The 21,564-nt window shown below is 38.9% G+C and overlaps 1 protein-coding gene across 4 annotated transcripts in view; it reads left to right on the forward strand.

Annotated features, from left to right (window-relative positions):
- CDKAL1 (CDK5 regulatory subunit associated protein 1 like 1) overlaps nucleotides 1-6,030 on the forward strand; it is a 396,407-nt gene extending 390,377 nt beyond the window's left edge. For all 4 annotated transcript variants that reach the window (XM_040062031.2, XM_040062006.1, XM_040062012.1 and 1 more), the window contains one exon: nucleotides 5,050-6,030. In XM_040062031.2, the coding sequence (XP_039917965.1) occupies nucleotides 5,050-5,256 (207 nt within the window). In that variant the 3' untranslated portion in view covers nucleotides 5,257-6,030. The remainder of the gene's footprint in view (nucleotides 1-5,049) is intronic.
- Nucleotides 6,031-21,564: the final 15,534 nt, after the last annotated feature.

Here is a 21,564-nt window from a genome sequence, read left to right on the forward strand (position 1 = left end):
TCCTAGGAACGATGTACAGCTGATAACATCTGACACAAGCATGCTTGTAGAAAGCATTTTCTTTTAACAGCATCATACTGGCCATTCATTGGAATACGTGATGGCAGGGATGCATCTTGTAGGAATTACCATGTTAATTTCATTAGGGAAAATTTTTTTCCTTGTCATTTATTTTGTAATTTAAGATCAGTATTCCACATTTGCAGAATGCTGGTAGAATTTTTAAAGTAATAAATCAAAGGAGTTTCCTTAATACCTACAAAACTAAATGTGTCTTCCAGAACCATTCAATAAAACTCAATTTACATATTTTTGGATGTGTAATCTATGTCACCTTCAGTAACTGTTTGTTTTTTTAAATCTGAAAAATGCCTTTAAAGTGTAATAGCCCAGAGTTTCAAATAGTGCAGCAGGATATGTAATGCATATTTTAACATGTTTTCTTTAAATTTGTCACACAGACTTGTTGTGCATGATTATATAAAAGTCCATATTTTTAAAGCCAGTAGTACGAGTGTGTGATGTACTTGGTTGGGCTAAAAAATTCAGAAGTCTAATTTATCTTGAGATATGCTCAGTCAAGTAGTTTTTCACAGCAGTTAGCTAACACTTCAAGCTCTAACAGTGCCCCTGAGCCATAAAAGAAATTTGCATGTAAGAAATGTTTTGAATCTGTTAAAATCTCAGCTCAGAGCTAAAGAGTTTCTCTTATGTCTTTGTTGACTAACATGAAGTGAGATCTTACAAAAAGCTAGGCTGTGATCGACAGATGCCAAATCTTAGGGTTTGATGTGATTATATATTTCTTTCATGCACAGTGGTTTAATCTGGGACTGGAGTTTCAGAAAGACAGCAATCAATAGGTCTGTGCAAGAGTACACAAAATATATTACTCCTGGCAGTCGTCAAGGCAGAATTATTCAAAAAATAATCTGAAATGCATTTGATCATACACTAGAAGTTTTAATAATTTATATTATACCTTATTAGCAAAGTCTTGTGTTTACTTTTTGACTGCCAAAACAAGATGAAAGGCTGCCTCCATGGAAATACAAGATGCTTAGCTCAAAGTCTCTGTCTTTGCATTTCAGTTAGGTAATTTCCCTTCCTCTCCTCATTTTGATTAATAGTATATAGTTTTAAATCTTAGAGTACCTTTTCCTTCATTGTGGTCCTATTTAGTGAGAGCTATGCTTAACAAATCTACCTAGGAGTTTGTGGCCTATCAAGACTGAAACTAAATACATATTTTTGAAACTTCTTTACCTTAGGGCTTTCTCCAAGCATTTTTTTGTCAAAAGAAACTTTGAATTTCATTCTAAATTCCACTGAAATGAATCATTATGGTAATCTTTCTAACTCTTGCAGCTACAAAAGTGTGATTTCCGAGCTTAGCTTAAGGAACGCTTGCACTCTGACTAGTGATTGTATGTGGTAAATATCATTGCTATATCAGTTCAGAATATTAGAGAACTTACCTAAAGATTTCCTTGGAAAGCTAATGCACTGTAAATATCATATCTAGAAACAGAGATACAAATAAGGACTGTTCAGAATTAATTCTTCTATTAAGTGAGAGCATGGAGAATGGACCAGTGTAAATGCTGGTTCAAAAAATGAGATCTTTACCTCCACCAAGGTTTTTTTATACCAAAGCTGGATGGAATAATATATACAGTATTTTTCACTAACACAGCTGTTTATATGATATTTGTGTGCCTGGAAGAACTGCTTCTATTCTTGACAGGCCCTTTACTGTTGTCCAGACTGTGGCAAGGGCCACTCAGCCCTTACTCAGGAGGGAGAGGGTGCAGTGACACGGTCCCTTTAGCTGAGTTCACTTTGCACTGGTGAATTTGTGCCATGTCTCACTGAGGTGCACGACAGACTCTGAGGAAGAGGCATCCACCTGCAGGTGTCTCTGACTGATTATCCTGGGTTTAAAAGCTCTGTATGAATCTAAGGATGGGGACAAAAAGACTGTTATTTTCTACCACAGCCTTTCAGTCACAGGGAGCCAGATGTACCTTTTTTTTTTTTTTTTTTTTTTTTTCCCCCCCTTCACAAATGCATATTCTGTGATGATAATGAGGGAAATTTTCATAGAAGCCTGTGGTATTACTCACGTGTCAGGCAGAATTTTGGGCCAAACTAGAGAGTGCTTAGAAAACATGGATCAGATGAATACACTCCTTACTTTCCTTGAAAGGGAGTATTTGGCAGAATCACCTGAAGAGGTGTACATGATCAAACAGAAACACAGCATGTTTAAGTGGTGAGCTGTGATGTAGGTCATTAAGAGTCACTTCAGTTTGCAAACTGAGATATTTTTGTCTTTCTACCGAAAGAAAACAAAAAATGGGTTTAGTGCATCAGTATTTTCATCTCATTTATTGGAAATATGATGAAGTAAGGGAAAAACAGATTTCACAGCTGTACACTCTGACTTAGATGAAATGCTATTGGAACAACTCACCAGCAGTGCTCACCACCACTGAAACATTGTAAACTTTGCCATCTCTTATGCCATTCTGTCCTACTAGCAGTATGCAGCACTACCTAATGCATATGCAGTGCATGTTGCAGTAGAGGTGTAAGAAAACAGTATGGTAAAAAAAAAAAAAAAAAAAAAAAGGCAGCATAGGCTATGCATGATCAAAATTATACCAGCAAGATGAGACTTTCTGGTTTTGTGTTGGAAAACAGAAAAACTGTATAACATAAATGAAATGCCAGTGAAACCACTACTGTAAACTATGTTACAGAAACATGACTGAATGCATGAAACACTGATGTGCTTAACTGTTAGTGAAGGGGAAAATTTAAAAGAAGTCTCTCAAAACATTTTACAACTTGTAATTTGTGTTTGGGGCGTTTTGCTGGCTGTCCCTATTCGTCCTGAGATATATAGATAGGAACTGAAGCTGAGCATGAAGAGGAGCATTGAGGAGAAGGTCTAACATCATTTATGAAGTACTGTCCCTTTTTATCTGGTCGTGTACAAATAAGATAAATAATCATGACTTCTATCATATAGTGTAGAAACATTTAATTAGGAGTCAATAAGCTGATTGTAGTCAGGCAAATTTTAAGTCATGAATCAGTGAAAAATAAATATCAGAACAAATAAGACTTTAGTTGTACTGGTATTTTTACAGCCTTATCCATTCCTTTAAACCACTTTAGCCCTTGTGTTAATGTACCAACAATAGATGTAAAAACAGGTCATTACCATAAATTAAGCACCTTACATTAGTAGAGATTTGTGAGACTTGCAAAAGAAAAGAAAGTCTTTATAAATGTGAAAAAATAATAAATTTCAAAATAATTTTGACTCATTTGTAAAAATCCTTAATACTGTACATTTTCCAGTTTAATCTTCAGGCAAAGGTTAATCAGCTTTGATTTGGGAGGGCAAAATAGCGGTGGCCAAGTACTAAAATTTCAGATGCCTTAGCAATTGATTGTAATTAATAACTTAACAATAGTTTTTGATTAAGTTAACATGTTTTGCACAATATAGACTGAAGTTCTGGAGTGGTGCTGTTACTGTGCCTCACACTGTGGAGAACTACCACCCCAGTGTGCTCACCTGTTTCCTTTCCTGTTTACCCAGTTTATGTTCTTCTAGGTGCAGCATGTGTGAGAAGTCATCCTCATTTCATAGCTCACTTGACCAGTAACCCTTTGCCTGTGTGAACTGGGATCTAAGTCAGCAATAACTCCATGGTTAGAATAGCACTTACTCCAGGCTGTCATTTGCCCCTTTGATGCTTATGTACCTAAGCAGTAGTAATCATTATTTTCCTTCTACAATTACTATAATGGAACTGACTGCTGAAATGGAAAACAGGAGGCAGTTACAGAAGGTTTGAATTGTGCTGTCACACTTTCATGGGCAGGCACCTTCCTTGGAACTTTGATATTTCTTTGAGTTTGCCCAGAAATATGTTTGGTAAAAGAGCGGACATCTGGTCTGTATTTTCATGTGGCCCTGTTTCAGCTTCTTGGAAATACAAGATTATCCAGATAGGTACTTTCTGGGTCCCTGATTTGTTTTATACAAAATGTGAAAGGGAAAAAAACCAAAATGGTTTAATCAAAAACCTTTTTTAACTGGAAAATTTCAAACCAATTAAAAATCCAGCTGAAGTCAATTCCCAAGAGATTATTCAAATAGAGGAAGGAAAACAGAAATTTTCAACAGAAATATTGAATATTATGATACAGCATCATTACACCTTTGTATAATTACACCTTTACCACTTACATCTCTTGCAAATGTCATCAGGGTTTCACTGGATGTTTTTCTTTTAGAGTATCTACGGTGCTGAATTGAACAAGAGTGTGAGAGAAAAAAGCCTTTTATTCTTTTCACTTGGATTTTCTGCTGAAATAGTGATGCAACATCTGTAACTTGTGCTGCAGTTAAAAGACATCATATTCTTGGGGCTCTTGGTGCTTGCAGTCAGGTTGGGAATGGTAATGGCAGGCACAGCAGGGAACTGGGATTCAATATGCTGAATGAGAAGGTGAGTGTTTTAGCACAGCTGCCTCCTGAGGGTCAGGGAAAAGCCCGTTGGGAGGATTTTCAAGCACCACTGAGCTGGCACACCAGGAGTCAATGATTGACTTTAGAAGATCCCTGCTGTGCAAAGGATTGAGTGTTGTGGTCCCCTTTATCATCGGTTAGACATTTCTTTTGGAGAAGCCAAAAATCAGAAAGCAGTGAGATAGCAGCAAAACAAATCAAAAAAATAACCATCAAACAGCTGTCTTTGATGACAGTGAGGTCTGGAGATGTGTTTCTGTTGCTAACAGCTGCATTGATTTGGCAGTTAATTTCATTAGAAATACTAATTGTGTATGGTATTTATAAGATTCCTGAACAAAAGACTGATGACCTGATGATGATGCAGTGCAGGTTGAATTGTTGGTCTTGAAAAGGACATTAATTTGAACCTCAATATAAAGAGGAGATTGTATTTAGTATGTACAATCAGAAAGACATAACATGGTTTCAGTCCTAATGTGTGCATTTCTTCACAGGAGTTCAGACGCTCACCACAGAATGGCACAAACTGGAAAGCACAGCCTTCTGCTGAGATCCCAGTGAAAACACGGCTCAGCTCCTGGATGGCTTTGCAGCTCCCATGGCAACAAGAGGGAGGTGGACTGAAGATCCTGTCTGTCAGCCTGGCTCTACTGGCAGTTCTTGTTATGTTTTACTACGGAGGAATGAAAACAGAACTGTGAACTGAATGGGGCTTTTATAAAAACAGTGAAACTTCTGTTCAAAATCTTCAAAGGAAACACTTTTACCAACTTTTTTTTTTTTTTTAAGAGAAAAAAAAGCTAATATAAATTGGGCAATAATTTGTACTCACTCTTTGCCTTTCCTGTCATTCAAAGGAGAGAATGTTAATGAGCTGTGGGAAGGCCTATTTTGCCAAAACCTGAGATCTGTGGTTGGTAGAACAGTTTGTTGCATCTTTCCTTTTCTTTATTTCCTTTTTGAAATTATGCAATGTTTGCATTCATACTCTTTTCGTAATTGCTGTATCAGGTAAAATTGCATTAAGTTTCTAAGGAGTCTTTCCATTCAGTGATATTGGTCATCTTTTATGGGTAGGATATTTAAAGCTTTCCTAAAGATTTTGCTTGATGCAGTATGATCGTTTGGTATCTGTCTTTTTACATTAGAATAAACATTGCAAGGCCATTAAAGTTTATTATTTTTTTGCTATTTATTTTGCTGTTTTGTCTGAGAGAATTTTTGCCTGCCATCTTGCATCTCTCAACTTCCCAATGAGTTAATAGCCTTTGTTAATAGAAGTAGAATTATTTTTTACATAGAAATAGTTCTAAAGGTGTTGGGTTTTTATAATTGAATGAGAAGATGTTGTTCTGGTGATAGAGTTCTGTTAAAAGATAGATTTAATACAGTCTGTAGATTTAATACAATGGTTAGAGAACTACTTGGGAATCTCAGCTGTGTGTTGGCTAAATAAAACAATTATTACTCTGTTAGTGGGGAGGTTGCATTTTACACAATGAAAATTTCAAATTACTTTCTTCAAGCCTTTTTTGTCACGACAAGATCTCCGCACATCCTGAGAGTATGCTGGTCAGTCAGGGACTGGGCTGTTCTTCCAGCACCTGACCGCATCATACTGTTGGTTTGTTCATGCCTTGTTGGTTTGTTCATACTTTTCTGAATCTTCATCCAAACTTCCACTTGCAAATACTGTTTAAAATCATAATACAGGCACTGTTGAGGGGTTTTTTAATGTTTGTGTCATATCCAGATGGAGCTGAGCTGTCTTACGTGGCTGTTGTGGTTTGACCCCAGCAGGCAGCTAAGACGCTCACTCACCCCCCGCCCCCAGTGGAGTGGGGGCAAGAATCAAAAGGGTAGAAGTGATAAAACTTAGGGATTGAGATAAAGGCACTTAAATAGCTAAAGCAAGCAAAGCAAACCAAGGAAATAAATCATTCATTACTTTGACAGGCAGGTGTTCAGCCATTCCCAGAAATGCAGAAGAGGCCTTGACTCTGTGCGAGCCCTGCTCAGCAGCCGCAAATCCAAAACATAGCCCCATACCAGTTGCAGTGAAGAAAATTAACTCTATCCCAGCCCAAACCAGTACATTGTCTCTACAGTGCAGAGGAATAATCCACTAATAAGAGTGCTTTATACTTTAGAAATTGTGGATTCATAATAGTTACAGACAATTAAGCAGGAAGTTCCACCATGATGCTTTCAGCACAGCCTGTAAATTATAACAACAGATGTAACTGTCTTCAGGAAATAAGGTGTGTGATGACTCAAATACTATATTTCTTATAGCAGCCACTGAAGGTCATAAGCCAAGACTCAAAACTGATGAGTTAAAAAAAACCAACAACAAAACCAAACACACACACACACAAAAAATGCTCTTAATTTGCTTCTGTTTCTTGGGGTGCTTTTTTTCTCAGGCTTTTCTGTACAACAAGGAATATATAACAATCAGTAATTTACTTTTTTTAACAAGTCTGAGAAATTCTCAAAAAACCCCCACCAACATGACTCTGGAAGTTGAAATTTTCAGGCAGGTACCGCAGATTGCAAGATTCTCAGGAAAACTGTGTATTGGCAAAATCATTATATCCAAGCCAAATTTTCTCATGTGGTGGGAATAATCTATGCAGATATGTTGTGTGCCTCTAGCATTATCTCTGTCAGCCACTCTAGCTTATCTAATCGAGGCAATTACAGACTCATTGCATCAGCTATTACAGAGATTTACTAAGCTTGTGATTTAGATTCTGTGCACCGTTGACTTTAATGGGACCAGCTTATTTTCTTAGAAATAGTGCAATATACTGAAAGAGGCCAAAGAGGACTGTAAATGACATTGCCTGCAGTATATCCTTAAACTGAGTTTCAATCTGATAAGTAGGAAGTGTTGCGTATTTTATTGTTTTCCTTTAGATTTTGAGACAGGTTTTTGACACTTTGTTGTAGAGCAGCATTGGTTTTGTCACTGTGGTCTGTTTATGTACAGCTAAAAGTTCCAAAGCCACTGAGCCGAGCAAATCAGTTCTGGTCAAACAGCTCACCTGGACCAAGCCTGGACTGCCTGGGGCTGCTGGTGCAGCTTGGGAAACCGCAGTAAGTGTGGAGTGAACTCTACAAGTACATCCTCCTCGTGGAACGAGTTGACCTGAACACAGCTGATGTGTGATTTTTGATCCTGTTTGGCTCCCTGAGTGCCTAAGTGCCCTGCCAGGTGGCATTTTTAATTTTTACGTTAACCATATGTTTGAGACCTACTTCCAAGTATTCCCACTTTGCAAGTCATCAGGGTGGGTGAGAAATCTGCTGCACTCCAGCTTAACAAGGTCATTGCAGGAAAAGTTACCTCATAGTTAGTTGATCCCACTTTCACACATGCTGAACACACTCATCACTAGAGAATGTGTCTGCTAATAAGCAATCTACGTTCAATGACCTTTTGTCAGAGCAAAAAAAGAATATAATTTCCATTGGATACCAAGAAAGTCTCAACTATTTTTCTTAAGTGTTTGTGGTAGCTCTGAGTTCTCTTTGGCTGTTTTCAATGAGGAATCTTGTAAAGCACAGAACCCTGAGTAGCAAAGACATCTTAAATCTCTTGTGAACAACATTAAGTACACACATTTTCTTTTCTACTTGTGCATTGTATGCTGGAGGACTTTGTCATTTAGTCTTTCCATTGTAGCTTTCTAGTAATAGTATACTTGTTTAGAAAAGGAGTATGACATGGAAGAAGTGTTTTTTGTAAACCTTGTTCTATAAAGCAAGAGAAATAAGAAAAAATAAGGTGCTTTTTGAGGAGATTCACCTCTATTACCTAATTCCTTGCACATCTCTGAACAACTGACAGCTACTGTTAATCTAGTTTCACTCCACAGTTCAACTTCCCACATGGAAAGCTGGAGTGATTTTTGAATAACTGTAAGTAATATCAGAAGTGGCAGCAACTGGCAACTCCGACACTGAGCTTGGCTGTGGCCATTACCCAGAATCCTCCCACTCTTCTTGAGAAGCAATTACAATTTCACAGGTTGGAATTAAAATTCCCTGCAGTATGCAGGAGAGTAACTGAAACTGTCAAAGTGATTTCAAGCTGCTAATCTCCCCCTACTCCAAGAGTGAAAATAGAGCCCCTCTTACCCAGGCACAGATCTGACAACTTAAAAACTCCAGCCTTCCACTGCATTTAAATACATATGGAGAGTGGCTTGATCTGCTCACGGAGGATATCTGTAAAGATGTTATGTCTATGAACATTTGTGTGTTATTAACAAGTCTATCTTTTTTAACTTTAGACGTGTGTAACTTCAGGGACTAAGACGAATATAAAAAAACTCTTATGCAAGAGCTCTGACAATTTGGAGGAATAAGTAGACGTGCCTGTTTGTGTGAGGCTTATTAAAAACCTTTATTTATGTCTTCTCAAACGTGTATTTTTTGCTATAAAAATTGCTTGCAACTTTCCCAGATTTTATTTTCACAGTTTTATATCCCACATTATATTTTGTGTGCACTGTGGTTGATTGTATAGATAGAAACAAAGAGCATTTAGAAATGAAAAAGCAGAGGAAAAAATTGAGGGGCTGTAAAACCAGGGTGCAAAATGAAAAATATTTGTGCAAAAGCTGAAAAGCTAGTTTGGTAGAGGAGACATGGACCACAGAGTTAGGAATTGGCTGCAAAATACCATTTGACTTGTTCACAGGCAGGGTTCATCCACTGGATAATTAAAATCAGAGTCATTATTGGAAAGTGTTTGTGCAAATATCATTAAATGTCTTTTAGTTCCATGTTTGATACATGCATGCTCTTAACATTCAAGTGAATGGTTTTTCCTTTTAATGAAGGTTCTTCAGTTGCTGGGAGATGAATTATAAACAGTCTATTTTCATTTTAAAGAAGCCCAATAGGAAAAAGAAAAAAAAGAAAAAAAAAAAAAAATCATTGCAACGCTGATATCCCAGAGTCTCCACTTGGAAAGTTGTGGTTATGGACTTGGGTCCAGTCATGTCCCATGAACTGAGAATGAGTAATATTTGCATATCCTTTCAGCAATCTTTATTTTGTTAGAAAATATTTAGCAATTATAGCCATTCTTCTTAAAAAGTGGTCTTAACATGATGTTTTATAGAGGACAATCTGCCCAGCATGGTTTGCTTAATGCTGGTTGTAGGTAATGGGCTGAATTTCCACATTGGTGACCAGAGTGTGATGCAGGTTTGTGCCTACAACTTGCATGCTTTAAATGTCCCATCTGTCTTTGAGTGCCAAAACAGAATAGTTGTGCTTAAGTGAGCATAAAATGTTGTGTCTACTCTCTTCCTGGGTGGTATTTATGGGGAGTGGTGTACAAATGTTAGTTGGCAATGGATTACAGATTACAGGAGAAGCTTGGAGATAATAAAACACACCCCAAAAGGGCCATGATTATTTGGCACATAGTAAGAGTTGGGGATCTGAGAGAAATTAATGTGATGAAATCATGACGATGGGAAATTTGACTTCTCGTGGTTAGGCTATCATTACAGTATAATCTGAAAAATAAAACTTTAATGGTGCTTGGAAGGCTTTGCTGCACAGACAGCCTTCCCAAGTGCTCATAACCTGGGTTCCTGTGCTATGTTGGAGCAGTCTGTCCCACCACACTGGTACCACAGCCAGAGAAAGGCTGCCCAGCTCACCCGGCCTCTGGCTGTGAGCTGGGCACACGCAGTTTCAGGGAGGAGGACATCCCAACCCTGTCCCCTCACCCTGCTTGTCAGTGCTTTACATTTCTTGCTGCTTGGTAGAGGTAAACTGGCTGGCTAAGAAACTTGCTCAGTCCAGTGGCATGCAGTAAATAATGTATGCTCCTTGGTGGTTGCAAGTTTCAGCTTTTTCTTTGGGTTTTAAGTACCTCCATTCCACTGTGAACCTGCATTCTCTCTTACCCTTTCTTCCAGCTGCTTCATCCAAGCTATCAGCACCTCATTGTATTTTATGGGAGATGACATGTCTTCAGAAAGGTAAGTATTAGTCTCGGTAAGGTGGCTTCTTCCCTGAAAATAAGAATGCTGCTTCTCCAGTGGAGCTCATTTGCCAGGGGTATCAGTGCTAGGAATCCATTGTGTTTCAGTGTCTGTCCTTCAGCTCTGTGGTGTCTGTCTGCCATAGCCTTTGGGTTATGTCAGAAACTCCTGTTTGCTAGTAAGCAGGATTAAAAGGCCTCTTCTGCTATGTTGTATTAATTTTGAACTTGCAAACCCCAGAAATGCTGTAATTCAGAGTGAGAGAACACATCATTGATGTCAGCTGAAGATGTTAAATTTGATGTCCACTAGTGGCTTTATGAGCTATAAAAGTCAATATCTAGAAATCACCAACTACAAAAAGTCTATACAAGGGATTACAAAGAGCTATGTGTGACATGGCCTGCAGAGTGTTAGTATGAGACTGCAGGAGGAAACAAGAGAGCAAGTAACCAAGTCAGCTGTGCAGATAACCAGTGGCAGAGAGAAAGATGTTCACACTCAAGAGACAGCTTAGTCTCCAAGTATTAGGGTAATATTAAGGAAATTTAGAAAAGACAGATAGCAGCTTGGACATGCTGCAGCAGCATTAATTTGCTCTTGTCCTGCTTGGATTGTTTAGTAGGTGAAAAGGGCAATCTGAATGACATTCTCCAGCAGAAGGATAAAACAGAGCCCTAACAGCAGATAGAGGCTTTGCATCTCTGAGAAAGAAGATTATTTAGGAAAAATCTGAACCTCCTGCACTTCCATAGCTCCTTCCTGTGCAGCTCAGAAGAGATACCTTGTTTTGATTTGGTTTTATTTGGCATTTTTTTCTGGAAACACATATTCAGGTTCCTGAATTTTTTTTATTTTATCTGACTGAAATAATACTGGGGAAAAAAAAAATCACTTACGCTTCTGGTTTTAAGATGAGACTTGTTTGCATTTTTTTTTGCGTACCCTGTGAGCCTGCATCAACCAGCATCTTACTTGTAGGAGAGGTAGGATTAATTTTTATATTGATTTGAACCTAAACTGGAAGTTTTCAGTTGGTTTGTGAAGCTATCTTGATAGCTACCAGGGCTATCAAGAAAATTAAGCCTAGCTGGCAACCAATTTTATATAATTACTGTCACTATCTACAGATTTGCCAGTACTACATGCTAAAAATTGTTGACGTTAACTAATCTAAATCCACTGATAAATTCTCAGTTTCTACCAATTTATAGTGTCATTAAAGTTAGACACACAGCTTATTTGATAGCCTTGCCCCAGCATATATCTGCTGTAAGAATTATTGCGGCAGGACAGTATTATACATTGCTTTCACCACGTCCTCCACAACATCTGCAGTGCAAGAAGAAAAAAAAAATGATAAGCAGCAGATAAGAGGGAGTTCTTAGACTTTTTAAAGAAATGACTGTCTCGAGCCTCAAACCAAATACTCATAAAAGGATATGGTAAATTGTAGGTTCTGAGTTCAGAAAATTCCAGTATAAGTTTTCATGCCATGATGGAGGACCTCTTTTCTTCCTTGACTGTGTAGCAGCAGTTGTCTACCACTATAGAGGTAGATGAGCCTTATATATTTTATATATATATACATTGTATGTAAAACAGCAGCAGAGCTTCCAGGACCAGCCCTTTGTCACCTTTGTTTTTCCATAATCTTTGAAAGCCATTTACTTACCAGGTGTCCTGCAGGACCCTTGTATTTCTGATATCCTTTAATGAGCTTGGAAGCTCTTGTGAGTGCATTCTGCAGAGATCCAGGATTACAGCTCCGGCTCTCTGAATCACAGCAGGCAGAATGAGCTATTCAGGCCTTTCACTTCAAAGTTATTGTCATAAGAGGGTTCAACAGTATATTTCCTGTTCTTGCTGCAGACACTGCTGCAAAAGTTGAGTCATCAGCATATAAATACTTTCTTGGCCCCAGAATATCTGAATTTTTTTCTGTGTTGATTGGCTGCCCATTTCATTTCTCTTTCCACACTTACTGACTCATCTAAGAATAATGAAATTGGGTTGCTGCCAATCATACTTCATATTGCTTCAATGTAGGAATGCTAAGGCAACTCATAAATACTATCTTATCTGCCAGGAAGTCCATGAAACCGAATTTCAAGTCATTCCCATTCACAGCAGTAGCTTGAGCAAAAGACCTGGAATAGTTTTGGGAATAAAGTCTGGTCCTGTGGAAAGTCTTGTGCTGTGCTCTCTTATCATGTGCTTGTGAGCAAAAAAACTAAAGTCTGCTTTGTGGACAGAACAGGTTTTATTTTGTTTTCTTGAAATGTTTATCAATCTGTCCAAATTCACTTGACAGGTAGAATTGACAAGGTCTCCTTGCTTTAAAAAAATGACAGTTCACTAACTAGTCTGATTTTCTAATTGTCAGAGTTCAGTCATCTAGACATGCTATTCGTCTTTCAGGCTGTAAGAACAAGCTGGTATGATGGCCAAAGAAAGCATAAAACTTCTCTTTTCTTAGACACTTCATAGGTGGTTGGAAAGCAAAAGTTTTGGCCTTATGGAAGAGGAATGCTATAGACAGTTCTTTCCATACCTTATAATTGTCAATATGGGACAAGTTTTAAATAATACAAAGAACTAAGCAAAGGAAGAATTTTAAATAAATGACTCTATTCTGGTGTGCCATATGGTTTTTAATTAAACTACAGTTTAAGAGTTATATCCATGAAAAGTCCAATTATGGTATTTTGCTCACTTTTGCTCACTTTTCTCTCTCTCTCTCTCTCTCTCTCTTTATTTTTCTTCTTCTTTTTTTTTTTTTTTTTTTTTTTTTTTTTTTTTTTTTTTTTAGTGTTATGTTTCCCCCTAGTTCTTGGCAAATTAAACATTTTCATTTCAAAATAGAATGGCTGTAACTCACATGGAACTCTTACAAAAACAAATTTTGAGTCTCAATAATTCCTATAGGCTGAAGCTAATTTCCCATAAAGGAGGATCAATGTGGCAGCCTCAGGAAGTGAGTACAGTGGCCCAAAGAGACTTAAAACTAAGGATGCTGCCTTTCTGTCCCACATCCTTCTATTGACAGCTCTTCATTGCACCAGCAGTGCTGCCATGAGACTGCCTGAAGGGAAGTTTGGTGGCTCATCTGACTGAAACAGTGTTTTGGTGGGGTTCATTTTGGGATTGCTCATGTTGCTGCGAGCATCTTTGCAAGTCAAGGGCTGATTTACATCACTTTGGACTGCCAGAGAGGATTTTGTGAGTCTTATCAGCTGAAGTGCCTCTTGCGGGTAGAGCTTTGGAAAGGTCCTTACTCCACCACTTTATTTCCATTCCCGAGTTGCAGAGGCATGCCGTTGACACGCAAATACGTCACTGAAAACACATCACTATTGTGCAAGCACTGTGGAGCAGAACCATAAACTTGCTGTTTGAAGACCTCCACACAGCTCTGAAGATGTAAGGTAAGGTGTGCTCGGGAATTGCAGAGCCAAGGTCATGGCCCACAGAGCAAGCAGGATGTTGCTAAACTATAGGGTTTGCTGCAGTGATCTTTTCTGATCGGCTCAGGATTAGTAGAACATAAAGGACATACAAAGTTGCTGTCAACCTGTCCTCTCCTTTAGGTCAGTAACTCCTTTTTGATATATAAAGGTACATACCTAATAAAACTTTTTTTTTTTTTTTTTTTTTTTTTTTTTTTTTTTTTTTTTTTTTTTTTTTTTTAATGAGAGTTCAATTTACTGGTGGGCTCCAGGAAGTGCTGTTCATGTGGGTAGAACATGCTTCATCTTTCATGACTCCCAATCTGTCTCTTTTGTTAACCATAGAAATCAGATTAAAAAACAGCTGGCATGAGAGTGGGTGGTTTTGGTTGTTTATGGTTTTGGGGATTCTTTTCTCTTGTTGCTTACTTTCCTTATGAACAGGCTGCTAAATCTCTATTTGTTAAGGAAGTTCAAAGGAGGAAAGAAGTAAGTTCTGCGTCATTTCAGTCTGCCTTCGTGCTTAGATCTGGTCAGAGCCAGCCAAACTGGGCAGTCAGCAATGTGAGCAAACATAAAGCAGATATCTAGAAAAGGACTGGGAGCTTTAAAGTCACATTAAGGGTTTGTTATAAACTTCTGCTTTGAAGACTTGCAATACGACACATGAAAAAAGTGTTAACTTCCATTAAAGGCTCTCATGAGATTTGTTACCAAATGTTAGCAAAAATTCAACAGAACAAGGGGTATAATCCAGAAGTTCCTATCATGCATTTGATGAAAACATCTTTAGATAGCCTAATTAGTGTAAAGGAGGAAACACTGTACTTGCACCAGACTGATACTAGAAGCAAATTCGGGTTTTGCCAGCATGTAGGAAAACAATGACTTTTAGTGAGAGTTTCCTGGAAATAAGTGAGAACAGAAATGGTCTTTGCTTGACAGTCTGTCCAGTGCTCCCAAAGCATGTGGAAAGCAAATGACTAGATGTTTACATTTGAAACACCAGGAAAAACCAGCAGTTTATAATCAGTATTCTTAATGGAGTACTGTGGGCATCCTGCTACTTCTAACAACACTTCTTTTCTTGCAAGTCTTTCCCCTGGATTGGCTTGCATTTACTAAAGAGTATATACACTACTTGTATATGTATTCTGATATACTTTTGTATTTTTCCTGTTCATCGTATAGCCAGTGGCTTCAGAAAAGTTGTGTGAGCTTAGAAAGAGGAAAGTAAGGTTTAAGCAGCAGCACCGTGTCTTTTTCTGAAGGCTCTGAAATTCAGTCATTTGAAACAAATGCCCTGTTTGGGGCCAGCTGGGGGAGAGAGCTGTCTCCCCTGCCCAGGCCTGCTTGCAAGACAAATGGCTCCATTGTTCCTGTGGTGTGCAAATATCACCGGTCCTGGGAAGTCAGGACTGCACACACACTGAGTGGGTGCTTAAAGGACTTGGATGAAATACACATAGAAGATTTCCAAGATAAGAAGTCAGTAATGGTAAGACTTGTGTACTCTCTAACTGTGTTTTGGTGGTACAGTAAAAACACAGAGCACTGAGTTGTGTAAACGTACTCATTCTGGTGGATCAAAATATGTCAAGCTGCTTTGTACCAGTAGGCTTGGTGCCAGATAAGGTATCATTTTTGCCTCCACAGCCAGCCTAAAAACCTGAGGCTGCCATAAACCTTCTGTCTTTCACAGAAATGCACTTATGTTCCTGTGCTCGCCGCTCTCCGCGTGTGTTGTGGGTGAGCTGGAGTTACGCAGGTGTGGAGGTGCAGGCTGGGGAACAGCACATGTCCGAGGCTGGGCTGGGGTGAAGCTGGGCTCTGGAGGCTTTCCAGAGGACTGTACAACTCTGCAGGAGTCTGGGTCTAGGGTGAGGCTGAAGGTAAGCTATGGAGGAGCATATGGATTTTTAATTTCAGTGCTATAAAGATGATTTTTATTTCCATTTTAAAAAGAGGAGTTGTCACAAGCATAAGGACCTATGTAGCAGCCAGCAGGCTGATATTATGAAAAGGCACAGCAGTGCTGCTGAGCTGGTGATCTCTGCTTTGGCTGTTGCTGGTGATATTCTGCATTAGGCTAAAACAGTTCCTCACAGAAGATCAATGGTTATGGAATTTTGGCAGACTTCTAAGTTACTTACGTTCCAAACAGAAAATGAAGACTTCCTGATGTGTTTTACATCACTCCCTGTTGCTCTGACCACATACTTTGTGGTACAGATTTGTGCTGTCCTTGAATTACACAGGTGGCTTCTGCTGTGTAATGTCCTTCATAATTAGCTGTTCTAGAACGGGGGCAAAACCATGCTAAGAAGTTTGGCATCTTAAAATGCCATATAATCACCTAAGATTTTGGAAGGACAGACTCCACCCCTCACCCCCCACCCTTAGCCTTAGGAGGAGAAATAACTTCTCTCTGTTGTCCTGCGTCTTTTGCAGTGGAAATTCCCTCTTCAGTTGTGTCTACTAGAAATGGCACTTTACCAATATCTGGGACCATTATTGACTTTTATATTGCAGACAATGAAAAATCACTCACAGACTACATTGTTATGGTGGTTGTTTGGTATCTACGTAAAACACAGTTGGATGAGTTCTAGTGTCAGTGTCTGCACTCAGCCTGAGACTCTGCAGAAAGCAGTTGTGTGGTAGGGGATCATTGTCAGAATGAGACAATCCCGATGACAGGACTGAGTGAGCTCTTTTAATTCCACTGCAGCAAAGTGGTTTTGAGGACCTGCTTCCCCCTTATTTGGAAATAGAATTTATCTGACTCAAGGATTCCTACATTGACTGCAATCCTGGAGTAGAGAGGCAGCACCAAAACTCTATGCAGAGTTAATTTTTTTTAAATCCTAATTTATCTATATTTTCAGATACATCTGCTGATCTCATATTTCTTTAGCCCACCAGAAAGGGCATATTTTTATAATTCCTCTTTGCAGATATGCATTTGAGTATGCATTGAGAATTCTTTCTAATGCATGTTGTGGGTGAAAGATTAAATCTTTCTCTCCCTATAGTTTCATCACTGCTGTTGTTTTTATTTATAAAGTCACTGCAGACAGATTTTTTTTTTTTTTTTCCCCTAAAGTGGGTTTTCTGGCCTTTTCTTAAGGGCTTGGAGGAAAGGGAAAAACAATTGATGTAAGAGAATGATTTTCATTCCAGTAATGTTGATTCTTTTGGCTCATAAGAAGAGCTTATTTCTTTGTTTACTTGGAAAGAATGAATATCAACACATAAATAATCAGCTGGGAACTACATTTCCAGGAGGAAGAATTTTCCTAGTCACTTTTCTGTTAATTCAAAGCAGTATCTTTTAAATTTGATGTAACTCACAGCCTTATGATGATCACATTACTTTCCCTTAGGAGTAAACACGGGCAAAAGTGTCTGCTTAGCTTCCAAACTAGAGGAGTGTTGTTGTCTCAGGTACTCAAATTCCTATAGAAAAAACTTTCCATAGCTCTTGTAGCTGTACACACCGAATGTACCAGTGTACCTGGGGAGTTCCACGCCAACTTTTGCAAGGTACCACAAACTCTTCTTCAGAAAGACATGGAAAAACAATTTACTGAACAAGCCTCCCCAAAGTGCTTTCTTTCAGACAGTCTTTCACCTAGCTCAAGTACACAGGCCTGATGTGCTATAGCTGGAAGAAACTAACCACATAGTGTAATTTCTGAACTGTTTTTGCCCTCCTTTTCACTCTTGGAAAGATATGTGACCTAACAAAACAACAGGGTTGACCCTTTCTTCAAACCCCATTGCAGTGCAGTACTGAAACCTCCTTCTGGAAAATCCTCCTGGGCTAATACACTGCAATCACGCTTTTCAGAATTGCAAAATCTAATGTATTTAACTTGTTAACAGCATCCCACAGAATCTGAGGTCCCAGGGACAATCACTGTCCTTCACAGCTCAGGATTTTGTAATACTCAACAGCAGTAAGAGATTTGTCCAGGAGGAAGGCCAGGGCCACTGGTCATGGACATCATCTGCAGCATTATCTCTTTCAGCAATATAACTTTGTTTTTAATGTTATATTGGGAAGTGTGTCCACATTATGCATAAGTCCTCAAATGCTTTTATCAAGTACCTCAGATGTTCCAGATTGCAAGAATGTTTTTGGGCTATGTACTTCTATTGGCTTGTTTCTTTATCATGGATTCATAATGCTGGAAATAGATAGAGAAGCAGATTCATCTTCCTCAAACGGCTTGATGTGAGAAAATGATGCTTCTAGATTATGCTATTATAAAAGGTTGCTGTGACCTGGAGATGTACTACTTAGCTTATCATTTTCCAAATTAAAAAGAATTAGCTGCCAGCAACAGAAACTTACTTTCTGCTTGCTTTTAAAGCATTTTGCAGAATGCAATGCTGCTGGGTGTCAACAGACTTTGGATGCTACACAGGAACATTTAAATAAATACAAGTAACAAGCCATCACATTGGCTTCCAGATATTTACAGTAATAGTGCCAAAATCCCTCCTTCAGACATTGGGCTTCTATAACCTAATGAAGCAGGAGGTGCCAAGAATTTAGTATCTTAGAGGATAAGAAGCTGGAGACAGAAGCTGCAAAGGAACCAAGCCTTACAAGTGTACCTTGAATGCACTTGGGGCATTTAGGGGGGAGGTAGAGTTTTTATCTGTGCAGAATACCTGAACAGAATTGCTAAGTTTTGAGTCAGTAGAGTGCTACCAGCTTTACAGCTGAGGAAGGTATTTTCTACCCCAGAACTGCATGTGATTTAAAAAAAAAAAAAAAAAAAAAAAATCTCAGTAGATCCTCCTGTGTTGTGTTTTTATAATGGGAAAGTATTGTTGGTCCTTTCTAGTGGTATTTGAAATTGGCCAGTCTCTTGTTCAGCTGTGTTCTGGACATAGTTCAGGACAAACATCCTTGGGGATGATTAGGCTAAAGAGAGTTTTTGTAAGGTGTATAGTTGTCTGAGTTACCAGTAAACCTACTGTTCAATGCTAGCATGAAATCTCACTGCCAGAACTGTGCTGGAATGTCCCATTTTTAATTACTATTTAATTATAATAAAAATAAAAATCTGGCCTTAGACTTAATCTTGCTTAGTGGGGTAGCAGAGGTTGAGGCCTGTGCAGGGAGAATCGGTGTAATACTTTTCCCCCCATTGTTTTGAACTTTGTGTTCATTTGCATGTGACATTACAAAGAATGAACACAAAATACTGCCAAGTCACGGCTGTAACAAATCTGCACCTCCTTGCACATAAGGTGGTCAGAAGTCAAGCTTGGGAATATTTACTCCCTGCAACTTGTCAGTAGTTTGGCAAAAATACCACTACACATCCTTATCCAGAATAATGTTAGGGCCTCATTCATGTTTAGCTGAAGCTACTTTGGAAAGGGAAATACCTTGTGACATTCTTCAGTGGCCTCTATGGACAAATAAATAAAAGATTTAATGGAGCCTTCACAGCAGGGTATTGGCAACTGAGAAGGACCCTGAGGACTGAGTTGTATAAATGAGGCAGAATTGGGATATTTTCAGAGCTCCATAAAGGATGAGGAAGAGGTCTTTCATCCACCCAGATTCCTGGGGCTCTGAGGGAAAAACCCCTGCACCACGTTTAGCAGAGGGAACAGCCCTTTCTCATGAGTGTTTCAACGCTCTGTGCGTGCATCTTACAGTCCGGCCTTGTTCCATCAAATACATTCTTCTGAATTGGACACTGGATGGTAACGGCTTTTATTGTGCCAGCACGTAATTAATTATGATAAATGTGCAAATTATCTATTGTCTCAATAGGCTCTGTAGAGGCAAAAGGGTGCATGTGACTAAAAATATTCTGATTAAAGGTCTGCAGTAGTAACAAGCACTGCAGCACTATTCCACACTAAGTCACTGAGAGCTGTGCTGTCAATTACCTGTGGATTAAGGACCAATGTGATTTGAGCTACATCCCTTATGACCTGAGTGGAAAGCCCCAAAGGGTTTTGTGGCACTGCCTCTTACAAATACTCCATGACAGATCTGTTTTCAATTCTTATTCTTTCTCTTTTTTTTCCTTTTTTTTTTTTAAATTTTAATTTTTTTGAAAGAAAGTCAGACTTCAAAGTGACAGCCTAACTTGTTATTAATATGCCTTACATTATATATCCTATGACTTTTTTTCCTTGTCCCATCCATTAGCCTTCACTGTAGTTTCTGCACCTGGATGCTGGAGGGAAGGAGGTGGGGCAGGATGAGAGGGAAACAGATGATGCATGCCAGAAGCAAAAGTAATTGTGGTGGTAAGAAGTTTTAAAATTTGGAGAAAAAATCCTTTCCCTCACAGTTTTCCAGCCTCTTTTGGCTTTCTTGTTAGCCTTTCAGAGTTATTTGTATGTGGGCATTGTTTTTTTGTGTGGGTTTTTTGTGTGGTTTTTTTTGTTTGTTTGTTTTTTGGGGTTTGTGGGGGTTTTTTGTTTGTTTTTGTTGGTTTGTTGTTGTTGTTGTTGGGTTTTTTGGTTTTTTTTGGTTTTTTGTTTTGGTTGGGTTTTTTTTTTTGGTGGTGGTGGTTGTTGTTGTCGTTGTTGTTGTGTGTGTGTGTGTGTGTGTGTGTGTGTGTGTGTGCGCGCGCGTGTGTGTGTGCGCATATTAAGCACATCATTATAAGTAAAGAGGATGGTTCTTCACTTCTGCCCATCAAGGAGAACTCAGAACCACCCTGTCAACATAAATAAACTATTAGACTATCCACAACTGACATCTCTGAGGTCATCTTCCATAGCCAGAATAAATTTCTCTTCAGCAGTACAGATGGATACTAGGAAAGCCAGCAGATGCATTGTAGCTAATCAGAAAGAGACTCAGCAGGGTAACTAAAATCTCTGCTAGAATTCATATCCCTTCATGGAGTTTAATTAAAGAGCTTTGTGTGCATCCTTTTGTTTTATCTGTTGCCAGTGTTTTGTCTCCTATTGTGGCAGTTCCTTCAAATAACCATCAATTTGCTGTGATAATCTACTGAGGAGAATGAGCAGCACTGTTTAATTATATAAAAATGATAGTGACCTTTGGCTGTCAAAGAGTTAAGGAGCTGCTGCCGGCCACTGGAATACAAAAGTGCTGGTGCCAAAGGGGCCCCTGGAAGTCTGTGGCCCTTCAGACTTCATTGCTGAGCAGCAGTAACTGGCTTGAGCAAGCAGCAGGCCAGCAGAGCTTCCTTTGAGGAGAGATAACTGAATTATTGAGCAGCCTCCTAACAGCAGGATGCAGAACAGGCATGGACAGATTTCTGTTTCACACCCCGGCAAAAATACAAGGCAATTCAAAGAAAGATCTCTTGTCCTACATAAGCACAATGCCTTTGGCATTTCTGCCTCATCCTCATGGCAGAAATTGGAGTTTGGGCATATCCAGGTGTCATTTGGTGCCATTCTGCTGCAGGAGGTAGCAGGAGAACTTGGGGGAATGGGGTTCTGGCTGCTGGGGAAACATGAGCCAAGGTGCAGATAACTGCAGATAACAAAAGTGCTTGTGTTCTACCCAAGAGTAGTAAGTAACTCT

This window comes from Hirundo rustica, chromosome 1 (assembly GCF_015227805.2).
Source record: "Hirundo rustica isolate bHirRus1 chromosome 1, bHirRus1.pri.v3, whole genome shotgun sequence".
Lineage (NCBI taxonomy): Eukaryota > Metazoa > Chordata > Aves > Passeriformes > Hirundinidae > Hirundo > Hirundo rustica.